The sequence below is a fragment of the Miscanthus floridulus genome, chromosome 1, assembly GCF_019320115.1.
Source record: "Miscanthus floridulus cultivar M001 chromosome 1, ASM1932011v1, whole genome shotgun sequence".
NCBI classification, from domain to species: domain Eukaryota; kingdom Viridiplantae; phylum Streptophyta; class Magnoliopsida; order Poales; family Poaceae; genus Miscanthus; species Miscanthus floridulus.
The window spans coordinates 12,176,853-12,187,239 of NC_089580.1; the positions used below are offsets into that span (position 1 = coordinate 12,176,853).

Consider the following 10,387-nt stretch of genomic DNA (forward strand, 5'->3'; position numbering starts at 1 on the left):
GGCTTATGAAAACAAGAAGGAGTTCAAGTCTTTATTCAAAAGGACTAATCGCCACAGGCGAACAAGATCAAGAACTAGGGCCCTGGTTCACAGCAAGCGGCCTTGGCGACACAGTTACAGCAAAACAATGTCTGTTTTACGAGAAAATCAAGAACTAAATAAAACACAAACCCTAAGGAGAGCGACGGCTGCTAATTATAGTCCTGGACGTTAACCCCCCTAGACGCGCCCCTAATGGGCCCAAACACAATACACGGTCCAACGGATCAAAAGATGGTGTCGCAGCACCCTGACAGATTCTGGACGCTGACTTGTTTCGACGATTTCTATTGATTTCAAAGGGATTTTCATGTGAGACCACTTGCATTGGCTTCCTTATCTAATTAGCTTTCCATCCATATGTGGATCGTCTAAAACAGAGTCCGGACGCGCCCGTGTGACCAGTTTTATGACAGACTAGTCCTAGAACCCGAGATGGGCTCGAACTTAAGTTGCTTTGGGCCTCCACCTCGGGGACTCGAACCGAATTAGCCTCGGGCTTCCTTCTTGACTTGGACACCCTTGCTGGCCTCCTACCCCTCCATACCATGCACCAAACATGGTCGTATGCATGGGTGTCATGTCCTCACCAACTAGTGTACCCGAAGAGGAGTTAATACCCGTCAACATTGATTCATCCAAGCATCAGGAGCACGACTGCACCTCTTGCTGGGCACCGCCTCATCCAGCCACCAAGGCTAGCGGGCTCTGCCTCGAAATCGGCCCTTTCAACCTCGGCTGGCTCTCGAGGGTTGGTTCCGCCTCGTCTGACCCATGAGGGTTAGCTCCGCCTCGCCCGACGTCTGAGGGCTGGCTCCGCCTCGTCCGATCTCTGAGGATTGGCTCCGCCTCGTCCGACCCCTGAGGGCTGGCTCCGCCTCGCCCAACATCTGAGGGATGTTTGCGCCTCGCCCGACGTCTGAAGGCTGGCTCCGCCTCACCCAACGTCTGAGGGCTTGTTTCCACCTCGCCCGACATTTGAGGGTTGTTTTCGCCTCCCCAGACGTCTGAGGGTCGGCTCCGCCTCACCCGACGTCTGAGGGCTACCTCCGTCTCGCCCCTGAGGGCTGGCTCCGCCTCGCCCGATGTCTGAGGGCTGGCTTCGCCTCGCCCGACGTCTGCGCGTGACTCCTTTACAATATGGCATGGAGTAGATAAGGCAAGGCGCTCAAAGTTAACCGCAATACCGAGGACCGTACCCTGCATCCCTGCAGGATAGTCCTATCAGGCCATATCAGAAAGGTGCTTTACGACCTCCCAAGCATGGCCGAGCCCAAACAGTGTTGTAGACGTCGACATTTGCCCTACAGTGTTGTGGGCGTCGTCATTTGCCCTCGGGCATAGATCCTTACGGAAGCTAACGACAACCGCTACGGTCCAGAAGGAAGCACGCATTACCCACAGTAATGGACGTGCAGTCACTGTGCTGCCTGCTCCCCGTGTGGCAGCTGATCAGCACCCTGGTCCACCGCGCTGCCCGTTGGGGCGGGATGGGACAGTGGCAACCCGCTGACAATGCGGGGACATGACATTGTCAGCGGACAGACGCCCAGCGTAGCCCTGTCAGGACCAGCGGCCATGCGCCCGACATGGGGCTATCCCTGCCACCGCCTGCCATGTCAGCGGGGCCCGCACAGAGGAAAAGAAAGACCCGACGTCCTTGAAAGACTTCTTTTGCCTCTCGTCTTACTTTTTTTTCTCCCATCTGTAATCCATGCTCTCCCTTGACCTATAAAAGGGAAAACAGGGCACCCCACTAGGGAGACGGATCGATTCAACACACCACAACAGAACCACTAGGCTCGAACCTCGAGCATACAGCTGAGCAGCAACCGAGCTCTCTGCGTCCATTCAACATTTCCATCAGAGACTTGGGACTTGTCCCTCTCTCAGTCCTTTTGTAACCCCTACTACGAACTTTTCAGTGCAAATGACACGAGCAGCAGCCACGAACTGGACGTAGGGACATTCTGTCCGAACCAGTATAAACCTTGTGTCTTTTTAGCACACCATCCGGGCCAGACGCGCAATAACACAAATTTACTCGTTGGTGTTTAATCGAAACACCGACAAACAGCAAGTGATTGAAAATCACAAGAAAAAAAACATAGGGCAGGGTTCAATCCTCGTTGAGTCCAGGAATCTTAGCCAGCCTGACGACGCACTCCTCCACGGCCCCACACGAGCTCTTGCAAGAGAGCCCAAGCCCACGCATCCCAAGACCGTGGCCGAGCCCAAGCCCGGCCCAGCCAAGCAGCTTCTGGGGGCCCCTGTAGTATCTCCCGCCGTCCTCCGTGCAGGCCAGGTAAGCTGCAAGGAAGGGATCGTCCGCCGGCCTGACGCGGCGGCTCCTCGGATTTCTCCTCCCCGGCGGCGAGGCGGCGGGCGCACCCGGCCCTCCTGGAGGTGGCGGCACGCGCAGGCGATGCCGGTGCGGGTGCGCGGTCACAGTCACAGCCGCAGGCACCGGCGCCGGCGTCTGCTTCTTAGCGCTCGCCAGCGTCCTCCTGCCGACAGCCTCCGCGCGGGGCGCAGCAGCGGCGGTCTTCTTGGCCTCCGAGTGTCTCTGTTTGGACACCCCGGGCTCATGCTCCCATGAGAAGGCCACCGTACTGCTGCTCCTTCTGCTGCTGCCGGACTTGGACGCCGCCACAGCTTCCGGCTTCATGCCGTCGTTGTCGTCGGAAACTCCTGGAGTTCGATCACACGCGAGCGATCAATAAGCTTGACCAGCAGCAGAACAGAGTGAAGATTGAAGAGCAAGCACCAAAGGGATGGGGGCGAAGGAGGCCAAGAGAGCAGCAGCAGGCTGTAGCAACGCGACAGGGAAAACGTATGTACGAGATCTGCGGGGAAGCCGTGAGCAAGAGATGCGACGGGCTTCTTGGAGCTTTATAGCAGCAGCAGCAGCAGCAGCAGAAGGCAGGCAGGCAGGGTGGGCATCCGCCGATGGCGACGGGGTTCAGAAATCAGAAGTGGTGGCCGCCGGCCGTGCGCGTCGTTTCCTGCAAGCGTTGTTGCGTCGGTTTTTCCTCTCGCGCGCTTTTGCTGATGATCTGGGGGATGGTGGCTCCAACTGAATCAGACACACGGATCGCTTTTGAGCTCAGTGGCTAACAGACTGCACCGATCGATCGGCAGCCGGCAGGCATGCTTGCCGCGTCCGACCATCTAACGGCTGCCGGTATGCCGCACCACAGTTGTTTTTTTTGTTGGATCTCTCTTTTGGGTGAGTATCAGTTTGGTACCTGTACGCGGACTGGTATCTGTTTCTGTATATCGGCAGTTAGGCACACGTACAATAGTTACAGCGCAGTACGCAAAATCTTACTTATATATCTACTAATATATATTGGACTTGATTCATTCAGATACTTGTAAAGTAACCACGTCAACTTGTGATGAACGGGTTCTACGGCGGACCATTATCTTGTCCGCCGGAGAATGAATAATAGTTATGACCTGAACGCTAGGTTACAACACTAGAGTCAAAACGCAAGGGCCGTGACTTCCATGCCTACAGAAATTGTTCGGCAGGCCATCGACTATTCTGGAGACAAATTGGGGTTCCAGTGTTGGGCCTTGTTTAGATGGTAAGTTTTTTCACTCTCTTTCTATCACATTAAATCTTTGGACACATGTATGAAGTATTAAATGTAGATAAAAAAATAACTAATTACATAGTTTGATTGTAAATTACGAGACGAATCTTTTGAGCCTAGTTAGATCATAATTGGACAATAATTGTCAAATACAAACGAAAATACTACAGTGCCCAATACTAATTCCTAACCTCAATCTAAACGAGGCCTTGCAATGTCATCAGCGTCTACCGTCTGCGGTCTGCCCGCAGTGACTGATGTGAGTATCCTAAGATTTCTATATGGGGCCTTGTTTAGATCGAAAGTTTTTTCAACCTGATGAATAGTATCACTTTCGTTTTATTTGGCAAATATTGTCCAATCGTGGACCAACTAGGCTCAAAAGATTCATCTCGTGATTTTCAACTAAACTGTGTAATTAGTTATTTTTTTTACCTATATTTAATACTCCATGCAAACGTCCAAAAATTGATGTGATGGAGAGAGAGTGAAAAAACTTGGAATTTTGATGGAAACTAAACAAGGCCTGGGTCAGGCCCACGCCCCCACGTACACGTGCTGTTACGCCCCATCCGTGCGCCTGCGCCTTTCCATTTCCCATGCTTACACGGCCCACGCGGGGCCGCATCTCTGCAGCCGCTCTGTTTCTCGCGCCTGCCACTCACGCCTCCGCTCCCACGCTCGGCTGCGGCAACTGGGCTGTAACATGTGCAAAGTTAGATTTATTTTTTGGGAAAAGTCTACTTAACTCTCCACCTTTCATACTTGGTCTATTTCATCCTCCAACTATGAAACCGTCTGTTTTACCCTCTGAACTTTCTAAAACCGTCTATTTTACCCTCTGGGCGGTTTTTAGTGTCGGTTTTGCTACAGTAACAGCGTGCTGCTACAGTGCGATGGTGCTACAGTAATGGTGTGTTTGAATTTTTTTATTTATTTTCGGTGAATTTTTGAAAAATCATAGTGAATCATAGAAAAATCATAAAATAAAAAATCTAATTTTATTGGACTCCACGTGAGTAGATCTACACAGTGAATATATAATACGTTATGTTTTAGTATAAAATTTTTTTTAGCTTTAGATTAATTGGAAAATCCAATTTTGTCTGTAATTAATTAGAATTTATCTATAACTAAGTTATACATAGTCCAATGAGTACAAAATTTTTACTATAGTCAAGCATACAATAATTAGTGTACCATAAAAATTTTACCACAATTGGACCATAGAAGCTGTAGCTATGAATTATTCCAATTAATTACAGATAAAATTAGATTTTTCAATTAATCTAAGGCTACAGTAAAAATTTTGTACTAAAGCATACCGTATTATATATTCACTATGTAGATCTACTCATGTGGAGTCCAATAAAATTAGATTTTTCTATGATTTACTATGATTTTTTAAAAATTCACCGAAAATAAATAAAAGAAAAGAAAATTCGAACCCACCATCACTGTAGCAAACCCACCGTTACTGTAGCAAAACCGCCGCTGAAAACCGCCCAGGGAGTAAAATAGACGGTTTTAAAAAGTTCAGATGGTAAAACAGACGGTTTCATAGTTAGGGGGTGAAGTAGACCAAGTATGAAAGGTGGGGGATAAGTAGACTTTTTTACAACATGTAGACGAAACACTCCGTAACATACGTCTAAAACACCAGAAAAACATGTGTGTAGCTATTGCAAAACATATGCAATATCCAGATGAAACACTTGCAACATACGTATGAAACACCTGAAACGCTTGAAACATACACTTGCAACATGTAGTATATGCAACATCTAGATCTACTTTTGCAACATCCATCTGAAACAACGTCTGAAGCAGATGAAATATTTAGGACATACACTTGATATCACACTATTTCAATATGTGCAACATCCTGATCGGGGGTGTTTGGATACCCTAGGCTAAATTTTAGCCCTGTCACATCACATGTTTGATACCAATTAGAAGTATTAAACATAGGCTAATTGCAAAACTAATTCCACAGATGATGTGTAGATACAGTAAACATGTGCTAATCATAGATTAATTATGCTTAATAGATTCGTCTCGCGAATTAACCCAAGGCTTCTGCAATTAGTTTCATAATTATCTTATATTTAGTCTTCCTAGTTGGCATCCAAATATTCAATGTGACAAGGCTAAAGGTTAGCCCAATGGCTTTGTTCGCTTCTCTTATAATCTGTATATTTTAGCTTGTTTTTTCGACCGGAACAGTGTTTTCTCTCTCACAACAAATCAGCCGAAACAGTGTTTTGCTTGTTTTTTCAGCGAAGCGAATGGGGCCAATGAATCCAAACACCCTCCTAATTTTGCAACATCGATATAAAACACTTGCACATACCTCTGAAATATTTGAAATACTTGAAACATGCGCTTGCAACATGCGGTTTCAGCGCAACATCTCCTTGCTGCTTAGGAGAATGGCGCCTCGTTAGCGTGCGGAGTTCTATCCCGGCTGTCGCGAACTGCGCACTGGTGAGTTCCGCCCCGGGGCGCGGCAAACTGGTTAGGCGAGTGCGAGATGTGTGCGGGCGCGCTCCGCTCGGGCTGCCGTGAGCTACACGCGGGTGAGCTGAGCAGGTGGAGGCAGAGGTCTTCCTGGGCCCCGGCCAAGCGTCCGGCCCACGTGGTGGAGGCGGCAGTGGTGGTTGAGCGGCTGCGGTCTCCCTCTCCATTGGCGAGCGGCGGTCGCGAAGCAACACCGATCGGTCGGCGGGTTTGCTGCCCTCGTCGAGCGGCCCCAGCGGCGAAGATGGCGAGCGAAGGGCGGGCGACGCGGTGGATCCAATGCGAGATGGGGAAAATGCCGCTCACTTTTTTTTTGAGAAACCATGGGTGAGAGGAGCAGGCCTATGGGCCGGTCCGCAGGCCCAGCTAGTAGCGTCCGAACGGACGGACATGGGACGGACGCCCGTAGTGGAGCATTAGCGTTCCTATAAATCCAACCCAAAGCTCGTTGTCTCTCCCCACATAACCACGCAACTAAGTAAGGTTATTAGGATCGTCGTAGCCGTTGGAATTTACAAATTACTAGCGTCTTAGAATTGGACTATATACCTGATCAATTTTCATGGCAACAACACCATCATTTGGATATGAGTTATTCTAACTCATATGAGCACGAGTCATGATTCTAGATCGCATATGGGACATGGAGGACGTGGGAGTAGTTTTTTCGAATAAAAAATGAATTGGAAGAAACCGTTTGCTCTTAATATTAGGTAGAGTTATACTTTTATGTAATTTAATATTGATTTTGAATATTTTATTTTATTATTTTACATTTAAGTGCAATTCTCGATATTATTCAACGTGTAAAAGGGTCTCTAGGAGGTCACCAAAATAATGATGGAGGTGGTCCGCATCGGGTTGTGCATATGGGATGAGAGGTGCATTGAGGTCCAAAGAAACCCCTAGTGGCAGAAGGATGATACAACGTTGAAATCGGCCGAGAGCCGGAATGGAAGAACATGGTGGTTAGCGGCAGCGAGAGAGCGAGGGTATCATTGGAGTGGAGCAAGGCAGCGTGGGATGTTATATGTTACTTGAGCAACTAGAGTCAATGTAACCGTTGAAGGTTTTATCTTGGTCCAGCACTTTCTTTTCCAATCCATTCTAAAACGTTGCCCGACCTCGGCCACTGCCAGTGGCCTATATCACCATGTGTCTGCCACTCTGCCTCTGCCTAGTCGTCCACTAACTCCTTCAATTTCCTGCTCTTGAACCTACCCTTAACCGCCTCCCGTGGTTCCCGCTATAATGCTAACCCGATCACACCAGTGTTGTTATGACGCGGATGCCACCTTTGCCATCCATTGGTTCTCTAGGATTGTTTTCCCATATTTAAGAAGATATACTCATTAGAAAAACAATAAAAGCGGTTGTGCTAAAATAACAAAATGACAGCATTTACGTTTTACTAAAAATAGAAACAATAGAAAATGGTAGAATAATTATATCAGATGCTACAAGACTCTCCTATATAATGCTTTCGACCCTAGATATCCTCCACCTGTCTCGTGGTTGGTAGGGCCATATGACCCTTCAAACGACCCGCCATCACTGCCAGCTGCAACCACAAGATTGCCCTCCTCCCCAAAGGTCTGGTGAACTCAATCCCTCAATGGAGGAGCCATGCCGCGCAACAAATTCGATTTCCTTAACACTAGCCACGTCATTTTTTTCTCGACTCGGTTGGCAACCTGAAATCCCCATGGCTGAGAGGGTTGTTGCTCTCTTTTGCCCACGACTCTTGACTCTGCAGCTGACGAACAAATAATCTGATTTTGTCCAATTTGGTTTTTAGCACATGTTAATGCATGGTAGCATCCCACACGTGCGGTATCCCGATTTGGTTTCTAGCACATGTTAATGCTAGCATCCCACACGTGCAGTATCTCGTCGGCCTCCACGGCTGATGGACGATTGTGTTCCGAACGCATGGAGACCGACCGAATCGTGCGTGACGACCTCTGCCGGCTCTGCGTGGTCCTCTCTCGCCTCGCGGCAAAGTGGCCTCGGGCCTCGCTGGGCCAAAAAAAAAAAAACTGGCCCGGGCCACCAGTTCAGTTACGCGGACCCGTTAAACAGGCCAGAATGCATCAGAAACAATCTGAACGAGACCACATGACGATCCCGTTCCCGTTCCCCTCGCCCTGCCAGGTGGAACGGCTGCCTATATACGAGGACAGGCAGGGCAGGACCCCAGACCTATCCAAGAAAGGAAGGAGTCTTCGTGACGCGGACGGCCCCCAAATCCGCATGCAATTTCTGTTCCCCCACCAAAATCCTGAGATCCCCTTGCTGCGGTGCAGATCTCTCTCGATCCGCGCTCGTGGCGACCTCTCCCTCCAGTTTCCGTTCCTGAAATTAATCTCTATATATACTAGTTTCCTCATTTGCGTTTTCTCGAGGGTTTCGTTTCGCCCCTCATTTGATTTTAATTTTTAATGAAAGGGAGCTTGGTCACATCCACAGGCGCCGCGGCTTCCGTATTCGATGGCCGCGGCTTCAGTGGCCCCGACGCTCCCAGATCGATTCGACGAGGTTTACATAGCCTTGGCCGGGTGAAAATATGGGTTCTTGGGTTATACGCGCCTCGCACATGCATGCGCTGAATTTCTCGCTTTCTCAATCCTGTCTTTTTTTAGTTTTTTTTTGGCGTCTATGATTTTCCCAGGTTTTCGCGCCGAGCGCAACTGTGATTTAGATCCAGTGTTCCTCGTTACACCGTCCACCTTTAGCTATGGATCAGTTTGCATGAGTTAAGGCATGCAGGGACAGTGAGCCCCGTTCGCTTGTCTTAAAAAAAAATAACGTGAACGGTGTTTTTCTCTCACAACAATTCAGTCGGTTTTAGTCAGTTTTAGCTAAGTTGCGAACGGTAGTTTTCCTGGCGTGGCAATATAATATTTTCCAGATGCACATGCTTCGGATCATCCGCCGTTGAGGTTGGGGTGTTCTTCAGATTTTACAGGCTCTGCTTTCTAGTTTCTGATGATGTACTGTATTTTACTAGCAGTGTTTTTCTTTTGTTCTGATGGACAGGCCATCCAAGGGATCCACGCATCCGGCATCCCAACTGCCCAGCAACCTCTAATTTTTTTTCTTTTCATTATAGTCATTTTCGATCTGGTAAAAAGTTAAATTGGTAATAGTATACTATACGTATCTGTTTTAGGATTAGGAAGCGGAAGGCTTCAACAATCATAATTATAACCAAGCATCCAACCACCTAGTAACCTCAACAAAACCTGAAGCAAATACGACAAGTCCATGGCTTCATACTCAAACTGCCATACGGTGATACTAGATACTAACATTATCTTAAGTTATGTTTCCTTTGTTCTTATTCTTTATTCCATAAATTTCTCGAGGTTCATCAAAATTCGAACGATTAAAGTACTTCTCTTGAATATCCAACCAACCACCACTCTATGTTCTTTGCTAAATGAGCTGACAAATGTTGACGTTTTTCTCAAAAGTCTGAGTAGACATCTTTCTGAAAATCTATTTTTGTGTAATTTTAAACGTGAAGCAATATTCTTGTTATATAAATAAATTTGTGCTAAAAACTTGACTTGTAGATTTAGAAGGGAAATAAAAACTAGAATCCGTATCAACACATTGCTTCAGTTTTTTCCTTCTATAATTTTGTGCCAAAAACATGATTTGTAAATTTAGAATTTACAAGGAAAAAGAAAATACGGAATTGGAGTCAACAATGATGCAGTAGCATTCCTATACTATAAATTTGTGGCAAAACCTTGAGTTGTAGATTTATTAATTATAGAAGAAAAAAGAAAATGCAGAATTCGTATCATACGATGATGCAACAATACTACTAACACTATCTTGAAAATTGATGCCGTTGAATTGTTGTTTTTTTCTTGAGGGGATGCCGTTGAATTGTAGATTTGGAAGGAAAAAAGAAAATCCAGAATTCGCATCATACTCAATGAGGAAGTTTAACTCGTGGTCTTACTGGGCCGTATGTCTAAGCAGTACAAATTCCAGATCAGAAAGCCCAGCAATGAGGAAGTTTAACTCGTGGGCTTATTGGGCCGTATGTCTAAGCAGTACAAATTCCAGATCAGAAAGCCCAGCAAAAATCAGGTAGGGTTCCCAGTTCCTTCTAGAATATTCTCACTGGCACTCGACTACAAGCCGCCTCCTGCATAAACGGTTTTGTAGTTGGGGTGAAGTTGATCAAGTACGAAAGGTTGGGGTTAGGG

General features: G+C 47.3%; 1 protein-coding gene across 1 annotated transcript; it reads right to left on the reverse strand.

Moving 5' to 3' along the window:
- Positions 1–2,069: 2,069 nt before the first annotated feature.
- Positions 2,070–3,058, reverse strand: LOC136473060 (uncharacterized). The gene is made up of 2 exons (XM_066470760.1): positions 2,881–3,058; positions 2,070–2,730 (listed from the first exon to the last, which is right to left on the reverse strand). Exon 2 carries the CDS (start codon positions 2,705–2,707, stop codon positions 2,159–2,161), a length of 549 nt encoding a protein of 182 aa, XP_066326857.1. The 5' UTR covers positions 2,708–2,730; positions 2,881–3,058; the 3' UTR covers positions 2,070–2,158.
- Between the last annotated feature and the right edge of the window lie 7,329 nt (positions 3,059–10,387).

Coding starts and splice junctions, on each gene's coding strand:
- LOC136473060 (XM_066470760.1), bottom strand. CDS start 2,707: ATGAAGCCGGAAGCTGTGGCGGCGTCCAAGTCCGGCAGCAGCAGAAGG.